The 22,790-nt window shown below is 52.8% G+C and overlaps 1 protein-coding gene across 2 annotated transcripts in view; it reads left to right on the forward strand.

Moving 5' to 3' along the window:
- DHX37 (DEAH-box helicase 37) overlaps nt 1–22,790 on the forward strand; it is a 218,764-nt gene that overhangs the window by 6,759 nt on the left and 189,215 nt on the right. The window contains exons 1-3 of one of the 2 annotated variants that reach the window (XM_075322461.1): nt 13,549–13,619; nt 15,164–15,276; nt 15,356–15,522. In XM_075322461.1, the coding sequence (XP_075178576.1) occupies nt 15,174–15,276; nt 15,356–15,522 (270 nt within the window). In that variant the 5' untranslated portion in view covers nt 13,549–13,619; nt 15,164–15,173. Of the gene's footprint in view, nt 1–13,548; nt 13,620–15,163; nt 15,277–15,355; nt 15,523–22,790 lie in introns of those variants that run through there. The other variant, XM_075322468.1, reaches the window with a different exon arrangement.

Consider the following 22,790-nt stretch of genomic DNA (forward strand, 5'->3'; position numbering starts at 1 on the left):
TAGGCTGTTGTCAAAGAAGTGGCGGGGAGGCAGAAAGTACGGACCTCGCTGTAACTACAGAGGTGCCGGAGCAGCAGAGTGCCGGCTATTAGCACAGAGGTGCCGGAGCAGCAGAGTGCCGGCTATTAGCACAGAGGTGCCGGAGCAGCAGAGTGCCGGCTATTAGCACTGAGGTGCCGGAGCAGCAGAGTGCCGGCTATTAGCACAGAGGTGCCGGAGCAGCAGAGTGCTGGCTATTAGCACAGAGGTGCCGGAGCAGCAGAGTGCCGGCTATTAGCATAGAGGTGCCGGAGCAGCAGAGTGCCGGCTATTAGCACAGAGGTGCCGGAGCAGCAGAGTGCCGGCTATTAGCACAGAGGTGCCGGAGCAGCAGAGTGCTGGCTATTAGCATAGAGGTGCCGGAGCAGCAGAGTGCCGGCTATTAGTACAGAGCTGCCGGAGCAGCAGAGTGCCGGCTATTAGCACAGAGGTGCCGGAGCAGCAGAGTGCCGGCTATTAGTACAGGGGTGCCGGAGCAGCAGAGTGCCGGCTATTAGTACAGAGCTGCCGGAGCAGCAGAGTGCCGGCTATTAGCACAGAGGTGCCGGAGCAGCAGAGTGCCGGCTATTAGTACAGGGGTGCCGGAGCAGCAGAGTGCCGGCTATTAGCACAGAGGTGCCGGAGCAGCAGAGTGCCGGCTATTAGTACAGGGGTGCCGGAGCAGCAGAGTGCCGGCTATTAGTACAGAGCTGCCGGAGCAGCAGAGTGCCGGCTATTAGCACAGAGGTGCCGGAGCAGCAGAGTGCCGGCTATTAGTACAGAGGTGCCGGAGCAGCAGAGTGCCGGCTATTAGCACAGAGGTGCCGTAGCAGCAGAGTGCCGGCTATTAGCAGAGGTGCCGGAGCAGCAGAGTGCCGGCTATTAGCACAGAGGTGGCGGAGCAGCAGAGAGTACTGTCTGTTAGTACAGAGATGCCGGGGCAGTAGAGTGCCGGCTATTAGCACAGAGCTGCCGGAGCAGCAGAGTGCCGGCTATTAGCACAGAGGTGGCGGAGCAGCAGAGAGTACTGTCTGTTAGTACAGAGATGCCGGGGCAGTAGAGTGCCGGCTATTAGTACAGAGGTGCCGGAGCAGCAGAGTGCCGGCTATTAGCACAGAGGTGCCGGAGCAGCAGAGTGCCGGCTATTAGCACAGAGGTGCCGGAGCAGCAGAGTGCCGGCTATTAGCACAGAGGTGCCGGAGCAGCAGAGTGCCGGCTATTAGCACAGAGGTGCCGGAGCAGCAGAGTGCCGGCTATTAGCACAGAGGTGCCGGAGCAGCAGAGAGTACTGTCTGTTAGTACAGAGATGCCGGGGCAGTAGAGTGCCGGCTATTAGTACAGAGGTGCCGGAGCAGCAGAGTGCCGGCTATTAGTACAGAGGTGCCGGAGCAGCAGAGTGCCGGCTATTAGCACAGAGGTGCCGGAGCAGCAGAGTGCCGGCTATTAGCACAGAGGTGCTGGAGCAGCAGAGTGCCGGCTATTAGCACAGAGGTGCCGGAGCAGCAGAGTGCCGGCTATTAGCACAGAGGTGCCGGAGCAGCAGAGAGTACTGTCTGTTAGTACAGAGATGCCGGGGCAGTAGAGTGCCGGCTATTAGTACAGAGGTGCCGGAGTAGCAGAGTGCCGGCTATTAGTACAGAGGTGCCGGAGCAGCAGAGTGCCGGCCATTAGCACAGAGGTGCCGGAGCAGCAGAGAGTACTGTCTGTTAGTACAGAGATGCCGGGGCAGTAGAGTGCCGGCTATTAGTACAGAGGTGCCGGAGCAGGAGAGTGCCGGCTATTAGCACAGAGGTGCCGGAGCAGCAGAGTGCCGGCTATTAGCACAGAGGTGCCGGAGCAGCAGAGTGCCGGCTATTAGCACAGAGGTGCCGGAGCAGCAGAGAGTACTGTCTGTTAGTACAGAGATGCCGGGGCAGTAGAGTGCCGGCTATTAGTACAGAGGTGCCGGAGCAGCAGAGTGCCGGCTATTAGTACAGAGGTGCCGGAGCAGCAGAGTGCCGGCTATTAGCACAGAGGTGCCGGAGCAGCAGAGTGCCGGCTATTAGTACAGAGGTGCCGGAGCAGCAGAGAGTACTGTCTGTTAGTACAGAGATGCCGGGGCAGTAGAGTGTCGGCTATTAGTACAGTGGTGCCGGAGCAGCAGAGTGCCGGGTATTAGCACAGAGGTGCCGGAGCAGCAGAGTGCCGGCTATTAGCACAGAGGTGCCGGAGCAGCAGAGTGCCGGCTATTAGTACAGAGGTGCCGGAGCAGCAGAGAGTACTGTCTGTTAGTACAGAGATGCCGGGGCAGTAGAGTGCCGGCTATTAGTACAGAGGTGCCGGAGCAGCAGAGTGCCGGCTATTAGTACAGAGATGCCGGCGCAGCAGATAGTACTGTCTGTTAGCACAGAGATGCCGGGGCAGCAGAGAGTACCGGCTGTTAGCACAGAGGTGCCGGGGCAGCAGAGAGTACCGGCTGTTAGCACAGAGGTGTCGGGGCAGCAGAGAGTACCGGCTGTTAGCACAGAGGTGCCGGGGCAGCAGAGAGTACCGGCTGTTAGCACAGAGGTGCCGGGGCAGCAGAGAGTACCGGCTGTTAGCACAGAGGTGCCGGGGCAGCAGAGAGTAACGGCTGTTAGCACAGAGGTGCCGGGACAGCAGAGAGTATTGGCTGTTAGTACAGAGGTGCCGGGGCAGCAGAGAGTAACGGCTGTTAGCACAGAGGTGCCGGGGCAGTAGAGAGTATCGGCTGTTAGCACAGAGGTGCCGGGGCAGTAGAGAGTATTGGCTGTTAGTACAGAGGTGCCGGGACAGCAGAGAGTATTGGCTGTTAGTACAGAGGTGTCGGGGCAGTAGAGAGTATCGGCTGTTAGCACAGAGGTGCCGGGGCAGCAGAGAGTACCGGCTGTTAGCACAGAGGTGCCGGGGCAGCAGAGAGTACCGGCTGTTAGCACAGAGGTGCCGGGGCAGCAGAGAGTACCGGCTGTTAGCACAGAGGTGCCGGGGCAGCAGAGAGTACCGGCTGTTAGCACAGAGGTGCCGGGGCAGCAGAGAGTACCGGCTGTTAGTAGAGAGGTATTGGGGAGCAGAGAGTACCGGCTGTTAGTACAGAGGTGCCGGGGCAGTAGAGAGTATCGGCTGTTAGTAGAGAGGTATTGGGGAGCAGAGAGTACCAGCTATTAGTACAGCGGTGCCGATTTAGCAGAGTACTGGCTGTTAGTACAGAGGTATCGGGGCAGCAGAGAGTAACAGCTATTAGATCAGAGTTCCCAGAGCAGCAGAGAGGTCCCAGGGCAGTAGAGAGCATTGTCTGTTAGTACAGAGGTGCTGAGGCAGCAGAGAGTACAGGCTATTAGTAGAGAGGTGTTGAGGGAGCAGAGAGTACTGGTTATTAATACAGAGGTGCCGGGGGAGCAAGGAGTAATGCTTATTAGTAGAAAGACGTGTCGGGGGAGCAGAGAGTTCCGGCTATTAGTACAGAGACATGCTGGGTGAGCAGAGTTGCAGCACTTAGTACAGAGATGTGACCGGGAGCAGAGAGTACAAGCTTTTCTATAGAGATATACGTACAGGCGGAGCAAAGTACTGCTATTTATTATAGTGATGTGCCCAGAAACAGACAGTGCTGGTCATTCTTCACCACGCACTTGTATAGCCTACATATAATGTCTAGTTCCAATTATGTTTATAGTTCTAAAGACATGAAACACAATGTGAAGTTAACTTTCCATAAAATAAATAACTTACTGAGACCTCCAGTGTTCCTGAGAACTGAAGCCTGGTTTGAAGGGAGCAGAGCTACGCGCGCTCATCCTCCGCTGCACTCATTGTCTATGGGACTTGCAAAGTAACACATCCCTATTCCAGCAGTCCTATAGACAGTGTATGGAGCAGAGGTCCAGCATGCGCACCTCTGCTCCATTGAAGGCAGCTATTATAGGGATGCGGAGACCTGTTCTCAGGATCACGGAGGATCCCAGCAGCTGACACCTCAGCAGTCAGTAAGTTATACTCTATCTTAGGGTACTTTCACACTTGCGTTCAGCGCAGTCTGTCACTATGGAGACTAGCGCAGTCCGTTAACACACTGCGCTATTCTCCATAGACTTGTATGGACGACGCACTGTAACGCAAGTGTCAGCGTTGCATTCGCTGGACGACGCAGCGTCGTTATTTTGACACTGCGTCGGGCGGAGGGAACGCAGCATGTAACGTTTTATTGAGCAGCGCAATCCGTAGGATTTCACTGCGCATGCTCTTTTTTTTTTTTTTTTAAATCACATAAATTTTATTTTGTCTCTCGGTGGCCGAACGTTCAGCTGAGAGCCCAGCCGCCGGCATGTGAGAGCGCTCAGCTGAGCGCCCGGCCGCCGGCATGTGAGCGCGCTCAGCTTAGTACCCGGCCGCCAGCATGTGAGAGCTCTCAGCTGAGTGCCCGGTCGCCGGAATGTGAGAGCTCTCAGCTGAGTGCCCGGTCGCCGGAATGTGAGAGCTCTCAGCTGAGCGCCCGGCCGCCGGCATGTGAGAGCTCTCAGCTGAGCGCCTGGCCACCGGCATGTGAGAGCACTCAGCTTAGCACCCGGCCGCCAGCATGTGAGAACGCTCAGCTTAGCACCCGGCCGCTGGCATGTGAGAGCGCTCAGTTGAGCGCCCGGCAGCCGGCTTCTGAGAGCGATCGGTTGAGCGCCTGGCAGCCGGCTTCTGAGAGCGATCAGCTGAGCGCCCGGCCGCCGGGTGATCAGCTGAGCGTTCACAATAGTCTACTGCCGGTAAAACTGTAAAGAAAAAAAAAAAAAAAAAAAAGCTTTCCGTTGTTTTGTACGATCCGTTGTGCCATTATATGCAATGCAGCTGTTGCATCCGTCACACAACGCAACGGATACCGTTCAACGCAAGTGTGAAACTAGCCTCAGTCATTCTTCACACGTCCGTTTAAAGAAGGCACGTGTTGCACTATTCATTTTGTCCATCTGTGTGATCGGTACTGGAAAAAATGTATGATACTGAAATGAGTGGGTTTTATATGTAAAATATGTGCAAATATTTAAAACTATGTAGATACATGATAGATATCTATATAGCTTGTATAGCTATATAGCCCAGAAAAAAAAAATTAAGGGAAAAAAAATGATGTTAGCCCCCCCCTTTTGTTCATAACCAGCACAGGTAAAGCAGCAGCTGCGGACTGCAACTCACCTTTCAGCTGCAGACAATATTAGCGTATGGCATCCGATGCGAGAGCGTCATATGCGATATGCTAATGACCCCCGGGTCAGGCGCTGCTGCGAGTGTGAGCCGAGTGTCATGTGACTGAAGCTGAGGGCGGGGCGCTGCAAAGGAGAGGGAGGGGTTAATCCCCCCATCTCCTCCATTGTCAGCCTGTGCGTATATCGCACTGCACTGGGATAACATCCAAGTGCAGTCCAATGTTTCTCTCGCACCCATATACAGTGCCTACAAGTAGTATTCAACCCCCTGCAGATTTAGCAGGTTTACACATTCGGAATTACCTTGGCATTGTGACATTTGGACTGTAGATCAGCCTGGAAGTGTGAAATGCACTGCAGCAAAAAAGAATGTGATTTCTTTTTTTAATTTTTTTTTAAATTGTGAAAAGTTTATTCAGAGGGTCATTTATTATTCAACCCCTCAAACCACAAGAATTCTGTTTGGTTCCCCTAAAGCAGTGTTTCTCAACTCCAGTCCTCAAGACCCACCAACAGATCATGTTTTCAGGTTTTCCTCAATATTAGACAGGGGATAATTCCATCACCTGTGCAACATTAAGGAAATCCTGAAAACCTGATTGAGGAAAACCTGAAAACATGATCTGTTGGTGGGTCCTGAGGACTGGAGTTGAGAAACACTGCCCTAAAGTATTAAGAAGTATTTCAGGCACAAAGAACAATGAGCTTGACATGTTTGGATTAATTATCTCTTTTTCGAGCCTTTTCTGACTAATTAAAACCCTCCCCAAACTTGTGAACAGCACTCATACTTGGTCAACATGGGAAAGACAAAGGAGCATTCCAAGGCCATCAGAGACAAGATCGTGGAGGGTCACAAGGCTGGCAAGGGGTACAAAACCCTTTCCAAGGAGTTGGGCCTACCTGTCTACACTGTTGGGAGCATCATCCGGAAGTTGAAGGCTTATGGAACTACTGTTAGCCTTCCACGGCCTGGACAGCCTTTGAAAGTTTCCACCCGTGCCGAGGCCAGGCTTGTCCAAAGAGTCAAGGCTAACCCAAGGACAACAAGGAAGGAGCTCCGGGAAGATCTCATGGCAGTGGGGACATTGGTCTCAGTCAATACCATAAGTAACGTACTCCACCACAATGGTCTCCGTTCCAGACGAGCCCGTAAGGTACCTTTACTTTCAAAGCGTCATGTCAAGGCTCGTCTACAGTTTGCTCATGATCACTTGGAGGACTCTGAGACAGACTGGTTCAAGGTTCTCTGGTCTGATGAGACCAAGATCGAAATCTTTGGTGCCAACCACACACGTGACGTTTGGAGACTGGATGGCACTGCATACGACCCCAAGAATACCATCCCTACAGTCAAGCATGGTGGTGGCAGCATCATGCTGTGGGGCTGTTTCTCAGCCAAGGGGCCTGGCCATCTGGTCCGCATCCATGGGAAGATGGATAGCACGGCCTACCTGGAGATTTTGGCCAAGAACTTCCGCTCCTCCATCAAGGATCTTAAGATGGGTCGTCATTTCATCTTCCAACAAGACAACGACCCAAAGCACACAGCCAAGAAAACCAAGGCCTGGTTCAAGAGGGAAAAAATCAAGGTGTTGCAGTGGCCTAGTCAGTCTCCTGACCTTAACCCAATTGAAAACTTGTGGAAGGAGCTCAAGATTAAAGTCTACATGAGACACCCAAAGAACCTAGATAACTTGGAGAAGATCTGCATGGAGGAGTGGGCCAAGATAACTCCAGAGACCTGTGCCGGCCTGATCAGGTCTTATAAAAGACGATTATTAGCTGTAATTGCAAACAAGGGTTATTCCACAAAATATTAAACCTAGGGGTGGAATAATAATTGACCTACACTTTTATGTTGAAAATTTATTAAAATTTAACTGAGCAACAAACTTGTTGGTTTGTAAGATTTATGCATCTGTTAATAAATCCTGCTCTTGTTTGAAGTTTGCAGGCTCTAACTTATTTGCATCTTATCAAACCTGCTAAATCTGCAGGGGGTTGAATACTACTTGTAGGCACTGTACTTGAATGGGTGCGAGTGATACGGCTCTCGCAGAAAATCGCAGCATGTTGCGACTTTTCTCGCATCCAGAATCTCGATGCGAGAAAAGCTACCCAACTGCTCTCCCTCATTTGTTAACATTGGTCAGAGTGCAATGCGAGATTTTATCACATTGCACTCGTCTGTTTTTCACGCTCATCTGAGCATGCCCTTCTGCTGTGCCTTGGGTGGCTATCAAAAATACAGGGGATCTCATGCTGTTTTTTTTTTTTTTTTATTAAATGGCATGTATCCTCCCCATTTTTCATAACCAGCTAAGGTACAGCAGACAGCTGGTATTATTAGGGTGGGAAAGTCCATTTTTATTTGGCCCCTCAAAGCTTAAAAATAGCATCCCACAGCTGCCCCAAAAGTGGCGCGACCATTAGATGTGCCAATCTGGCACTGAACACAGCTCTTCCCGATTGCCCTGGTGCAGTGGCAATCAGAGTAATGGTTTATGGGGTTTATGCCAGCTGTGCATCAGAGATACCCATTACTAACCTAGTAGATGTAAACAGAAAAACAAACACAAAAAATGTTATTTTAAAAAAAAAAAAATAATAAATAAATCCCAACTCTGGCCCTCATTCACCAAATTCTAAAACAAGAAATAATAAAAGCATTAAAGTTCCGACATAATCCACATGGAGGTCCCACGACATTCCTCAACTTGGTGGCCTGGTCTATGAAGAATGTTCTGAGAATGAACCCCATAGGCTTGAACATCAGCCACTGCCGACTCTCACGCTGCACTCCATGAGAAACGGCGGCGGCAGTGACGACATGAGGTCACTGCAGTTCACAATAGCCAGGTCTCACAAAAGGAAGCGTGAGAACCGCAGCGGTAGTGACGAGCAGTGACGTCATGAAGCCTTAGGGTATGTGCCCACGATTCGCACACGCTGGATGCTGGTCTTCTGACACTTATTGGTTGTAGTCTTCTGCCATTTCCAGTGCTGCTTCGGTCCTCTTCTGGGACTTGTGACCACAGTAGTGACCTGTCAGCGCAATCCAGTATTTACTGTACGGACCCAAAGTCTGTGGGTCTCAGAACGAGGCTCTTAGATACTTATTTGAAGGCCTCGCTCCCGCTTGTGTTTAATACGGACGAGTGCACTCTAATAAAACATCGGATTGCACTCATCTGAATGTTAAATAATTAGGCAGTGTTCATCTGAGTTTTTCTCATTCTGATTTGGCATGAGAAAAAAATTGCAGCGTGCTGCGCTTGACAGCGAATCTCAGATCACACGTACTCATACACTTCTATGGGTGTTTGTGAAACGTCGGACTGCACAGATCTCACCTAAGTGCAGTATGGTATACCCAGAGACAGGCAGTGGAGATGGAGAAATTAACTTCTCCATCTTCTCCGCTCCTGTGCTCAGATTCTTAACTGCGGGAGAATCAGATCACAGGAAATAACACTCGGCTCACACTCGCAGAAGAGCCTGAACCGAGGGTCATTCGATGATGTACGCTAATGGGAGGGAGGCCTAGAGCGCCACGCTAGTACTGGGAGGGGGGTTGCAGTATTTGAGTGGTGCTTCTGATCGAAGTCCCCCAGTTTTATATTCAGCCACTGTCGCCTTCATCTTCTATTGCCACTGCTGTGGTCAGTCCAGGGCCGTATTTACCATTAGGCACCCGTGGTCCGGTGCCTAGGGCGGCAGATTGTGAGGGGCGGCACCTTCTGGCAGCAAAAAAAAAAAAAAAAAAAAATTTTTTTTTTTTTTTACATTTTTTTTTTGTGGCCGCCGAGCACAGGGAGCTGATTGACCCCGGAACTGCCGGCGCCTGCACTTCCAGGGTCACAGGCGCGCACCAATCAGCTCCTTCCTCTGTGCTGCGTCCACTGCTGTGTGGACGTCACATGCAGAGCTCACAGCAGGACGCCGCGGAGGACGTGATGGAAGCCGGTGTCAGAAGAGGATACTCACGTGAGCCAGGAAGATGGCGGCGGGCACTGGAGCAGGTAAGTGGATTCATAAGGAGCGTGGGAGTGTCTCTAATGCAGACCGGAGATCTGCGCATGCGGGGGGGGAGGCGGCAAAGGCAGATACTGGAGGGAGGCAGAGGCTGAGACTGGGGGGAGGCTGGAGGGAGGCAGAGGCTGAGACTGGGGGGAGGCTGGAGGGAGGCAGAGGCTGAGACTGGGGGGAGGCTGGAGGGAGGCAGAGGCTGAGACTGGAGGGAGGCAGTGGCTGAGACTGGGGGGAGGCTGGAGGGAGGCAGAGGCTGAGACTGGAGAGAGGCAGAGGCTGAGACTGGGGGGAGGCTGGAGGGAGGCAGAGGCTGAGACTGGAGGGAGGCAGAGGCTGAGACTGTGGGGAGGCTGGAGGGAGGCAGAGGCTGAGACTGGAGGGAGGCAGTGGCTGAGACTGGGGGGAGGCTGGAGGGAGGCAGAGGCTGAGACTGGAGAGAGGCAGAGGCTGAGACTGGGGGGAGGCTGGAGGGAGGCAGAGGCTGAGACTGGAGGGAGGCAGAGGCTGAGACTGTGGGGAGGCTGGAGGGAGGCAGAGGCTAAGACTGGGGGAGGCTGGATGGAGGCAGAGGCAGAGACTGGGGGGAGGCTGGAGGGAGGCAGAGACTGGGGGGAGGCTGGAGGGAGGCAGAGGCTGAAACTGGGGGGGAGGCTGGAGAGAGGCTGAGACTGGGGGGAGGCTGGAGGGAGGCAGAGGCTGAGACTGGGGGGAGGCTGGAGGGAGGCAGAGGCAGAGACTGTGGGGAGGCTGGAGGGAGGCAAAGGCAGAGACTGGGGGGAGGCTGGAGGGAGGCAGAGGCAGAGACTGGGGGGAGGCTGGAGGGAGGCAGAGACTGGGGGGAGGCTGGAGGGAGGCAGAGGCTGAGACTGGGGGGAGGTTGGAGGGAGGCAGAGGCTGAGACTGGAGGGAGGCAGAGGCTGAGACTGTGGGGAGGCTGGAGGGAGGCAGAGGCTGAGACTGGGGGAGGCTGGAGGGAGGCTGAGGCTGAGACTGGAGGGAGGCTGAGGCTGAGACTGGGGGGAGGCTGGAGGGAGGCAGAGGCAGAGACTGGGGGGAGGCTGGAGGGAGGCAGAGACTGGGGGGAGGCTGGAGGGAGGCTGAGACTGGAGGGAGGCTGAGACTGGAGGGAGGCTGAGGCTGAGACTTGAGGGAGGCTGAGGCTGAGACTGGAGGGAGGCTGAGGCGGAGACTGGGGCAGGCTGGGGCAGGCTGGGGCTGGGGGGAGGCAAAGGCTGAGACTGGGGAAGAGAGGCTGATGCTGAGGGAAGATAGAGGCTGATGCTGGGGGAGAGAGGCTGATGTTGGGGGAGTGGGAGAGAGGGGCTAATGCTAGAGACAGAGGACAAGGGATGAGGGATAGTGCAATGACAAAATCGATTGGGTGGGGGGAGTGTAAGGACTCAGAATAAGAGGGGGCAGCATTGGGAGCTCATTGTGAAGAAGGGGCAGCATGTGTGGGATCAGTATGGAGTGGAGCAATGTAGGGGAGTCAATATCAAGAGTGAGGTAGTGTGTGTGTGGGGGGGTCTCAGCATAAGCGTTAGTGTGGTGGTCTTAGCATGAGTGGGGCAACATGAAGGTCTCATTATGGAAAAGAGGAAGGCAGCATTAGGAGCTCATGGAGAGGGACAGCATGCATGAGACATTGTGAGAAGGGGGCAGCATGCATGGGACACTGAGGAGGGGGCAGCATGCATGAGACATTGTGAGGAGGGGGCAGCATGCATGGGACATTGTGAGAAGGGGGCAGCATGCATGGGACATTGTGAGGAAGGAGCAGCATGCATGGGACATTGTGAGGAGGGAGCATCAAGCATGAGACATTGTGCGGAGGGAGCAGCATGCATGGGACATTGTGAGGCGGGAGCAGCATACATGAGACATTGTGAGGAGGGGGCAGCATGCATGAGACATTGTGAGGAGGGAGCAGCATTCATGGGACATTGTGAGGAGGGAGCAGCATGCATGGGACATTGTGAGGAGGGGCAGCATGCATGGGACATTGTGAGGAGGGAGCAGCATGCATGGGACATTGTGAAGAGGGGGCAGCATGCATGGGACATTGTGAGGAGAGAGAAGCATGCATGGGACATTGTGAGGAGGGGGCAGCATGCATGGGACATTGTGAGGCGGGAGCAGCATACATGAGACATTGTGAGGAGGGGGCAGCATGCATGAGACATTGTGAGGAGGGAGAAGCATTCATGGGACATTGTGAGGAGGGAGCAGCATGCATGGGACATTGTGAGGAGGGGCAGCATGCATGGGACATTGTGAGGAGGGAGCAGCATGCATGGGACATTGTGAAGAGGGGGCAGCATGCATGGGACATTGTGAGGAGAGAGAAGCATGCATGGGACATTGTGAGGAGGGGGCAGCATGCATGGGACACTGTGAGGAGGGGGCAGCATGCATGGGACATTGTGAGGAGGGGGCAGCATGCATGGGACATTGTGAGGAGGGGGAAGCATGCATGGGACATTGTGAGGAGGGGGCAGCATGCATGGGACATTGTGAGGAGGGGGCAGCATGCAAGGGACATTGTGAGGAGGGGGCAGCATGCAAGGGACATTGTGAGGAGGGAGCAGCATGCATGGGACATTGTGAGGAGGGGGCAGCATGCATGGGACATTGTGAGGAGGGGGCAGCATTCATGGGACATTGTGAGGAGGGGGGCAGCATTCATGGGACATTGTGAGGAGGGAGCAGCATGCATGGGACATTGTGAGGAGGGGGCAGCATGCATGGGACATTGTGAGGAGGGGGCAGCATTCATGGGACATTGTGAGGAGGGGGGCAGCATTCATGGGACATTGTGAGGAGGGGGCAGCATGCATGGGACATTGTGAGGAGGGGGCAGCAAGCATGGGACATTGTGAGGAGGGAGCAGCATGCATGGGACATTGTGACGAGGGAGCAGCATGCATGGGACATTGTGAGGAGGGGGCAGCATGCATGGGACATTGTGAGGAGGGGGCAGCATGCATGGGACATTGTGAGGAGGGGGCAGCATGCATGGGACATTGTGACGAGGGAGCAGCATGCATGGGACATTGTGAGGAGGGGGCAGCATGCATGGGACATTGTGAGGAGGGGGCAGCATGCATGGGACATTGTGAGGAGGGGGCAGCATGCATGGGACATTGTGAGGAGGGGGCAGCATGCATGGGACATTGTGAGGAGGGGGCAGCATGCATGGGACATTGTGAGGAGGTGGCAGCATGCATGGGACATTGTGAGGAGGTGGCAGCATGCATGGGACATTGTCCTCACATCATGCTGCTCCCTCCTCACAATGTACAGATCATATTTCATAATCGAGGAAGGTGTGGTGCATATACAGTAGTTTATAAGGGAGGGCAGTGTGTAGTTTATTAGGGGCAGTGTCACAGTCACAGTATATAAGTGGGGACTGTGTGGTGGGAATATTTTATACTCATGCTATGTTTTGATGTGCCTGTGGTGATTCCCATTGGGGGGGGGGTTCGTTTCTTATTGATACTTTTTCAAGTGTTTTACAGAGTAGATCTGCCTTAAACAGATGTCGTGTGCGAAAACTCAGTTTTACGTTGTCACTAAGGGGCGCGACCACTTAAAGTGCCTAGGGCAGCATGAAGGCAAAATACAGCCCTGGGTCAGTCTCCTGTGATTTGTGACCTGCTAGCAACTCCAGTGTTTCATGGAGCGCACTGGAGGTCACAACTCAATAAAACTCTATGAGAGCCTCATTCTGTCCTCATTCTGGCTCTCATAGAGTTGCACTGGGAGCTTGTGATGTGACATCTGACTTCCGGCCAGTCAGATGTCGGGGTCACAAGATGGCACTGCGGGAATGCCGTGGCATCGGTATAAGGTCAAGACCACGGCAGGTGAGTATATGACGGGACCTAGATTATTAGAACCCAGTACAGCAAACAAAACCGCGGAGGGATGCTCTGAGAGAAAAAACCGACAGCATCGAGAGTGTGCTGGAATCCATGTAACAAAGCTGCTGCAGTTAAAAGCCGCAGTCTGACCGCTATGTCTGAACACAGTCTCATGCTGGGGCTGCATGCATTACGTATGACAGGTTAGCGGACCAAAGATGGCGGCGTACCGCTGCTGCAATCTTTGGCCACACACCCTGTGTGGCGGCTGATCACCGTGCAGCCCAGACCGTCCTCAACTGTAGTCACAGTGTCTTGTGTACTCGCCCCAGGTATATACACGAACATCACAATGTACAAAGGGCGGGACATGATCACTGCACTGCTGAGGCCGGAACGGGAGCTGCGCGCTGTAGTTCCCGAAGTGAAGCAGACGCAGAGCACCGCTGACGTCACTTCCTCTTCCGGCTCCTGCACATGTGTGTTCCATGCCATAGTGATCCGCCGTGCTCAGGTTTGTTTGTTTGTGTGTCCATGAAGTTGCGTCTGGCTCTTCCATCCCAGGACTGCAGCTGCCGAGTGTAGTGAGAGGCTCCATGGCCAGGCTGACTATAGGCTCCATTCCCTGCACTCAGGTCTCATGTAGGTCCCATAGAAAGTAACCTTGGCCATTGCAGAGAGCACTTCCAGCTGTGGCTGAGCCTGTGTTTTCTTCTCTGAAATGTAAATGGTGGCTTCATTTAAAGAAACTGAAGAAATTTGCTCCATTTACAAGTGTCAGAAATGTATGCGCTCCACAGCAGATCATCAGTCCTGTGGGTGATGTCCGAGCACCCGCCGATCATCATCAGTCCTGTGGGTGAGATCTGAGCACCCGCAGATCATCATCAGTCCTGTGGGTGAGATCTGAGCACCCGCTGATCATCATCAGTCCTGTGGGTGATGTCCGAGCACCCGCAGATCATCATCAGTCCTGTGGGTGATGTCCGAGCACCCGCAGATCATCATCAGTCCTGTGGGTGATGTCCGAGCACCCGCAGATCATCATCAGTCCTGTGGGTGATGTCCGAGCACCCGCCGATCATCATCAGTCCTGTGGGTGATGTCCGAGCACCCGCAGATCATCATCAGTCCTGTGGGTGATGTCCGAGCACCCGCCGATCATCAGTCCTGTGGGTGATGTCTGAGCACCCGCCGATCATCATCAGTCCTGTGGGTGATGTCTGAGCACCCGCCGATCATCATCAGTCCTGTGGGTGATGTCTTAGCACCCGCCGATCATCATCAGTCCTGTGGGTGATGTCCGAGCACCCGCCGATCATCATCAGTCCTGTGGGTGAGATCTGAGCACCCGCCGATCATCATCAGTCCTGTGGGTGATGTCTGAGCACCCGCCGATCATCATCAGTCCTGTGGGTGATGTCCGAGCACCCGCAGATCATCATCAGTCCTGTGGGGGGTGTCTGAGCACCCGCCGATCATCATCAGTCCTGTGGGGGGTGTCTGAGCACCCGCCGATCATCATCAGTCCTGTGGGGGGTGTCTGAGCACCCGCCGATCATCATCAGTCCTGTGGGTGATGTCTTAGCACCCGCCGATCATCATCAGTCCTGTGGGTGAGGTCTGAGCTCAGTTGGCCTAGGTGTCTGCGTCCTGCCACTTTTTTCACACAAACCATGAGGCCATGTAAGAAGTTGTTGGTGTGCACAAGTACGCATGTTATTATTGGACCAGTGTGCCGCCAAAATCCGTCCAGCTGAATGAGCCCTATAACATTTCTGATTTTAAATATAGTAATCAGAAAAAATCCCTGATCTTTAATCCAATTCTATTATTATGTAATGTCATTGCTGTCAGGCACCCAGGACCTTTCTATTATGACGTTCACCTGCCCTTACTGGTGCATGTGGACAAGATGGAGGGGATTTCTCTGTTTGATGTAACCGATGTATTCTCAAAGTATCTAAGTGGCTGCAGAGTAATTATTCACCTCTGCATTATTCAGCATTTTCCATGATGCCAGTATAGGAAATGTTAATTGTCATCTTGTGATTACAGAACTACCAGCATGGGCAAACAGAAGAAGGGGCATAACTGGAAAGCGAGACAGCAGGTGCAGTACACAGAGGACAAAGCCGAAGCTGTACAAAATGTACAGATTGAATTAGAAGGTGAGATATTAATTCCATGCTACTAGATAGTACCAATATAGACCACTAGATTTATATCTGGTAAAATAATATATTCCAGGAGTTGAGCAATTGAAAGGCGTCGATGAGAGCAACGTTCTAGTGTTACCATCCAAAAAAACCAAGAAGAAACAGGTTACTGCAACTGCTCCCACGAAAAAACCTCTAAGTCGGAAACAGAAAAAAGCCCTACAGAAGATCTTGGAACAAAAAGAAAAGAAAAGCCAGGTCAGTCTGTCTGATGGGTCAGTTACTGATCCTAATTTTTGACAGTTAAAGGCGTTTTCCCATTAACAAAGTTAATTTTAATGTTGATTGTAATCAATTGATCATGGAAGAATAATAAGTTTCACAACTGGATGGGTTTAACCCCTTCACGACCTTGGACGTATATATATATCTCTCCAAAGTCATGTCCCTCGGGTTACTGCGGGCTCCGACAGTGAGTCCGCGGTAATCCCTGCTGATCAGCAGCCATGTGCGGCTAGCAAGCATGGGTGGATGAGAGATCCACCTATGCCTGCTAATTATGGAGATCGTGCAGTCAAAATATAACAGCTGGATTTTCATGGCTGCAGCCGGGATTCTGCCATTTTTTGCTGCGATTGGCAGCCCTGTGACGTGATCCTGGGGTGCCATGGTGTTGCCATCGTAGCGCGGGGTCAGCTGTTAATCAGAGCGATGCTGCATATATTGCATTGACTCAAGCTGGATGATAAATTTGTCAAATCTTGAGACACTGTCTAATTTTGCTCCTTTATAAGTCTACTTACCATGCACCAAACATTTGGGACAATTTTTGCACATGGTGCCACGCTTGGTAAGTTACACTACTTTTGCACTACGGTATGCCCTTCTCATTCCAAGCCCTCAATTGTCCTGACTTTTTAAGCAGCCTTGGTACAATGAAAGCTATGCAGTGATTGTTTGCTATTTGCATGAAATACGTTTTTTCTTTAAGACAGTTTGCATAATCTGACAGGTTTTTGTTTTTCTTTTTCGCTCCTAATTGGGAGACCCAGACAGTGGGTGTATAGCTACTGCCTCTGGAGGCCGCACAAAGAACTACACTTAAAAGTGTAAGGCCCCTCCCCTTCTGGCTATACACCCTCCCGTAGGAGTACGGATTCCTCAGTTTTAGCTTTGTGCGCAGGAGGTCAGACACGCACGCATAGCTCCATTGTTTTTAGTCAGCAGCAGCTGCTGACTATGTCGGATGGAAGAAAAGAGGGCCCATACAGGGCTCCCAGCATGCTCCCTTCTCACCCCACTGTATGTCGGAGGTGTTTGTAAGGTTGAGGTACCCATTGCGGGTACGGCGGCAGGAGCCCACATGCTGATTCCTTCCCCATCCCTTTTTACAGGGCTCTGGGTGAAGTGGGATTTACTGGTCTCCAGGCACTGAGACCGTGCTCCATCTACAGCCCCTGGAGAAGATGCTGGATGGAGCGGAGTACATCAGGGACATGGCCCTGCTTCCTCAAGGTACTCTGTGTCCCCGTGCATTTGGCGCTCACACCGCAGCATGCTGGGTGTTGTAGTGCGCCGGGGACATCAGCGCTGCGGCGCTTGTGCCATGGCCTCATTCAGCTTCGCTGAAGCAGGCACACTTCTGGGAATCGGTCGCGCCGGCCGCTGGGACTGCGGCGCGGCTGGCACTTGTGGTGCGCCGGGGACTTCAGCGCGGGCCGCGCTTTTACGGCGGCCGCGCTGATAACTCGAGTCCCCGGCTTTTGCGGCCTGCTTCCGTTCGTTCCCGCCCCCAGACCTGCCAGTCAGGAGAGGGGCGGGACGCTGGTCAGTGCATCAGCGCCGAGGGCTGGAGTCGTTTTTACATACTCCAGCCCTCACAATCGGCACAGAGGGGACACTGTTTCCCGCACTTTTGTTTAGGAACTCCCACGGACCGCCCCTCTCCACAGACGCCGGCAGCCATTCCTGCTGACACGCTGAGCTGCAGAGGGGAGCCGGGGAGACCCAGACAAGGAATTCTGCGCCTCTTACCCGCTATTCAGCGGGCGGTAAGCAGCCCTCAGGGCTCACCCCCTCTTGTGCCAGAAGTATTCTTAGTATTTTGTTTCTACAAATACTTTGTATTGCATAGCGCTGGTCGCCTTTTGGCTATAGACTCTCTCACATTGCAGAGAGCCAGCAGCATGTCGTCCGTAAAACGCAAGGGTGCCAAGGCACAGACATTATATGCTTCCTGCACCGCATGTGGGACTTTTCTACCGGCAGGCTCCACGGACCCCCATTGTGTGCAGTGCTCGGCCCCTGCGGCGCTTGCACAGTCGGGACCTCTGCTGGACGTGACCCAGGGTGTACCACCTGTGAATACTGTCCAGGTGACAGGAACTGAGTTTGCAGCTTTTGCTGACAGAATGTCTCTCACTATGTCACAAATTCTTGACACATTGCGAGCTAGGCCTGTACTTCAGGCCACGGACACTGTGCAATCATTGCCCCCTGGTCCCCCTCAGCTGAGTTACCTCCAAGCTCCGGGACGGGCACATACACCTCAGGGTGAAGACTCTGACTCGGACGATGGCCCCGGGCAGCCTAAGCGGGCTCGCTATGACGGGCCTTCACATTCATCTCAATGGTCAGGATCCCAGCGAGATGAATCTATGGGTGATGAGGCGGACGTAACTGATCAGGATTCTGATCCTGGGACCGCTCTCAATCTAGATACACCAGATGGTGACGCCATAGTTAATGATCTTATATTTAACATCAATAAGATGTTAAATATTTCCCCACCAGCTCCTCTTGTAGAGGAGTCAGCTTCGCAGCACGAGAGAATCCATTTCAGATACCCTAAGCGTACATTAAGCACTTTTCTGGACCACGCTGACTTTAGAGACGCAATCCAGAAACCCCACGCTTATCCTGAAAGGCGTTTTTCTAAACGGCTTAAAGATACACGCTATCCTTTTCCCCCTGAGGTGGTCAAGGGTTGGACCCAGTGTCCAAAAGTGGATCCTCCAATTTCCAGGCTTGCAGCTAGATCCTTGGTTGCAGTTGAAGATGGAGCGGCACTTAAAGATGCCACTGACAGGCAGATGGAGCTCTGGCTGAAATCCATCTATGAAGCGATTGGAGCGTCATTAGCGCCATCTTTTGCGGCCGTATGGGCACTCCAAGCTATCTCAGCCGGGCTTGCGCAAGTCGACTCAGTCACACGTGCATTTGCCCCGCAGGTAGCACCATTGACCTCGCAAATGGCGGCATTCGCGTCGTACGCGATTAATGCTGTTCTTGACGCTACAAGCCGCACGGCAGTGGCGTCAGCCAACTCCGTTGTTTTGCGTAGGGCCCTGTGGTTGAGACATTGGAAAGCAGATTCTCATTCCAAGAAGTGCTTAACCAATTTGCCTTTTTCTCGTGACCGATTGTTTGGAGAGCGTTTGGATGAAATCATCAAACACTCCAAGGGTAAGGACTCATCCTTACCGCAACACAGACAAAACAAACCCCAACAGAGGAAGGGTCAGTCTGGTTATCGGTCCTTTCGAGGACCGGGCAGGTCCCAATTCGCCTCGTCAAAAAAGACTCAAAAAGACCAGAGACGCTCAGATTCTTGGAGGTCTCAGTCACGCCCAAAAAGGACAGCCGGAGGAACCGTTGCCAAGACGGCGTCCTCCTGACTTGCAGTCTCCGATTCCCACACCCGCGGTCGGTGGGAGGCTTTCCCACTTTGGCGACATTTGGCTGTCACGCGTCAAAGACCGTTGGGTGAGGGATATTCTGTCTCACGGGTACAGGATAGAGTTCAGTTCTCGTCCGCCAACTCGTTTCTTCAGAACTTCTCCACCACCAGACCGAGCCGATGCTCTGTTGCAGGCGGTGGCCGCTCTAAAGGCGGAAGGAGTGGTGACCTCCGTCCCTCTTCAGGAACAAGGTCACGGTTTTTACTCCAATCTGTTTGTGGTCCCAAAAAAGGACGGATCGTATCGACCCGTCCTGGATCTAAAGTTGCTCAACAGACACGTAAAAGTCAGGAGGTTCCGGATGGAATCCCTACGCTCCGTCATAGCCTCAATGTCTCAAGGAGATTTTCTAGCATCAATAGATATCAAAGATGCGTATCTCCACGTGCCGATTGCACCAGAGCATCAGCGTTTCCTACGCTTCGTCATACACGACGAACACCTGCAGTTCGTAGCGTTACCTTTCGGTCTGGCAACAGCCCCCCGGGTCTTCACCAAAGTCATGGCAGCAGTAGTAGCTGTTCTGCACTCGCAGGGTCACTCGGTCATCCCGTATCTAGACGACCTGCTTATAAAGGCACCCTCTCAAGAGGCATGCCAGCACAGTCTGAAGGTGGCACTAGACACTCTCCAGAGTTTCGGGTGGATTATCAACTTTCCAAAGTCTCATCTAACCCCGACCCAATCTCTGACTTATCTTGGCATGGAGTTTCATACTCTCTCAGCGATAGTGAAGCTTCCACTGGACAAGCAGTGCTCGCTACGGACTGGAGTGCAATCTCTCCTTCAGAGCCAGTCGCACTCACTGAGGCGCCTCATGCATTTCCTAGGAAAGATGGTAGCAGCAATGGAGGCAGTCCCGTTCGCGCAGTTTCATCTGCGCCCTCTACAATGGGACATTCTACGCCAATGGGATGGGAAATCGACGTCCCTCGACAGGACTGTCTCCCTCTCTCAGACTGCCAAGGACTCTCTGCGTTGGTGGCTTCTCCCCACCTCATTGTCACAGGGAAAGTCGTTCCTTCCCCCGTCCTGGGCAGTGGTCACGACGGATGCGAGCCTATCAGGGTGGGGAGCGGTGTTTCTCCACCACAGGGCTCAGGGGACGTGGACTCAGGAAGAGTCCACCCTGCAGATCAATGTTCTGGAAATCAGAGCAATCTATCTTGCCCTGCGAGCCTTCCAACAATGGCTGGAAGGCAAGCAGATTCGGATCCAGTCGGACAATTCCACGGCGGTGGCGTACATCAACCACCAAGGGGGAACACGCAGTCGCCAAGCTTTTCAAGAAGTCCAGCGGATTTTGACGTGGGTGGAAAGCAGAGCGTCCACCATATCCGCAGTTCACATCCCAGGCGTGGAAAACTGGGAAGCAGACTTTCTCAGTCGCCAGGGCATGGACGCAGGAGAATGGTCCCTTCACCCGGACGTGTTTCAGCAGATCTGTTGCCGCTGGGGGACGCCGGACGTCGATCTGATGGCGTCACGGCACAACAACAAGGTCCCAGTTTTCATGGCACGGTCTCACGATCACCGAGCACTGGCGGCAGACGCCTTGGTTCAGGATTGGTCGCAATTCCGACTCCCCTATGTGTTCCCACCTCTAGCATTGTTACCCAGAGTTCTCCGGAAAATCAAGTCCGACTGCCATCGAGCCATACTCGTCGCTCCAGATTGGCCAAGAAGGTCGTGGTACCCGGATCTGTGGCATCTCACGGTAGGCCAACCGTGGACACTACCAGACCGTCCAGATTTGCTGTCTCAAGGGCCGTTTTTCCATCTGAATTCTGCGGCCCTGAACCTGACTGTGTGGCCATTGAGTCCTGGATCCTAGCGGCCTCAGGTTTATCTCATGAAGTTGTTGCCACAATGAGACAGGCTAGAAAACCATCCTCAGCTAAGATCTATCACAGGACGTGGAAGATATTCTTAGCGTGGTGCTTGGCTCAAGGGTTTTCTCCCTGGCCATTTGCATTGCCAATTTTTCTTTCCTTCCTGCAGTCTGGGTTGGAAAAAGGTTTGTCGCTTAGCTCTCTTAAGGGTCAAGTCTCCGCGCTATCCGTATTCTTTCAGAAGCGCTTGGCACGGCTTTCTAAAGTACGCACGTTTCTCCAAGGAGTTTGTCATATCGTTCCTCCTTACAGACGGCCATTGGAACCCTGGGATCTGAACAAGGTTCTCATTGCTCTCCAGAAGCCGCCTTTCGAGCCTTTGAAAGAGGTTCCCCTTTCTCGGCTTTCACAAAAGGTAGTTTTTCTTGTGGCGGTCACGTCTCTTCGAAGAGTGTCCGAGCTAGCGGCGTTATCTTGCAAATCTCCCTTCCTGGTGTTTCACCAAGACAAGGTAGTACTGCGTCCAATTCCAGAGTTTTCTCCCAAGGTGGTTTCTTCCTTTCATCTCAATCAGGATATCACTTTGCCATCTTTGTGTCCGCATCCAGTTCACCAATTTGAAAAGGGTTTACATCTGTTGGACCTGGTGAGAGCACTCAGGATTTACATTTCTCGCACGGCGTCTCTACGCCGTTCTGATGCGCTCTTTGTCCTAGTCGCTGGTCAGCATAAGGGATCGCAAGCTTCCAAATCCACCCTGGCGCGGTGGATCAAGGAACCAATTCTTCACACATACCGTTCTGCTGGGCTTCCGATTCCATCTGGACTGAAGGCCCATTCTGCCAGAGCCGTGGGTGCGTCCTGGGCATTGCGGCATCAGGCTACGGCTCAGCAAGTGTGCCAGGCGGCTACCTGGTCGAGTCTGCACACGTTTACCAAACACTATCAAGTGCATACCTACGCTTCGGCAGATGCCAGCCTAGGTAGACAGGTCCTTCAGGCGGCGGTGGCCCACCTGTAGGAAGAGGCTGTCTGACAGCCCATTCATGTGGTATCTTTTTACCCACCCAGGGACTGCTTTTGGACGTCCCACTGTCTGGGTCTCCCAATTAGGAGCGAAAAAGAAGGGAATTTTGTTTACTTACCGTAAATTCCTTTTCTTCTAGCTCCAATTGGGAGACCCAGCACCCGCCCTATTTGTTCTTAGGGTTTCGTTTTTCGGGTGCACATGTTGTTCATGTTGTTTCTTAAGTTCTCCGATCTTGTTATCGGATTGAATTTGTTTTTGAAACTGTTATTGGCTTTCCTCCTTCTTGCTTTGGTACTAAAACTGAGGAATCCGTACTCCTACGGGAGGGTGTATAGCCAGAAGGGGAGGGGCCTTACACTTTTAAGTGTAGTTCTTTGTGCGGCCTCCAGAGGCAGTAGCTATACACCCACTGTCTGGGTCTCCCAATTGGAGCTAGAAGAAAAGGAATTTACGGTAAGTAAACAAAATTCCCTTCTTTTTTGCTCAAATTTATTCAGAATCTTGGTAAATTTGGTTCTGTAACTCCCCCTCTTCAGGATTTTCACATCAGATTTTTCTGCCCCAGTGGCCAGCCCAAAATGTATGGGTCTAAGTAAGAAAACAAATCACAGGTACATTCCAAATGATGTAGATAAACCTCCGCAACACATTTGAGTCCATGTGGCTTAAGGCCCAGTCACACTAAACAACTTACCAGCGATCCCAACAACGATACATCCTGATAGGGATCGCTGGTAAGTTGCTAGGAGGTCGCTGGTGAGATGTCACTCTAAGCGACGCTCCAGCGATCCCACCAGCAACCTGACCTGGCAGGGATCGCTGGAGCGTCGCTACACGTGTAAGCATGCTGCGCTTGGTAACTAAGGTAAATATCGGGTAACCAACCCGATATTTACCTTGGTTACCAGCGCATACCGCTTAGCG

This window comes from Anomaloglossus baeobatrachus, chromosome 1, assembly GCF_048569485.1.
Source record: "Anomaloglossus baeobatrachus isolate aAnoBae1 chromosome 1, aAnoBae1.hap1, whole genome shotgun sequence".
Classification (NCBI taxonomy): domain Eukaryota; kingdom Metazoa; phylum Chordata; class Amphibia; order Anura; family Aromobatidae; genus Anomaloglossus; species Anomaloglossus baeobatrachus.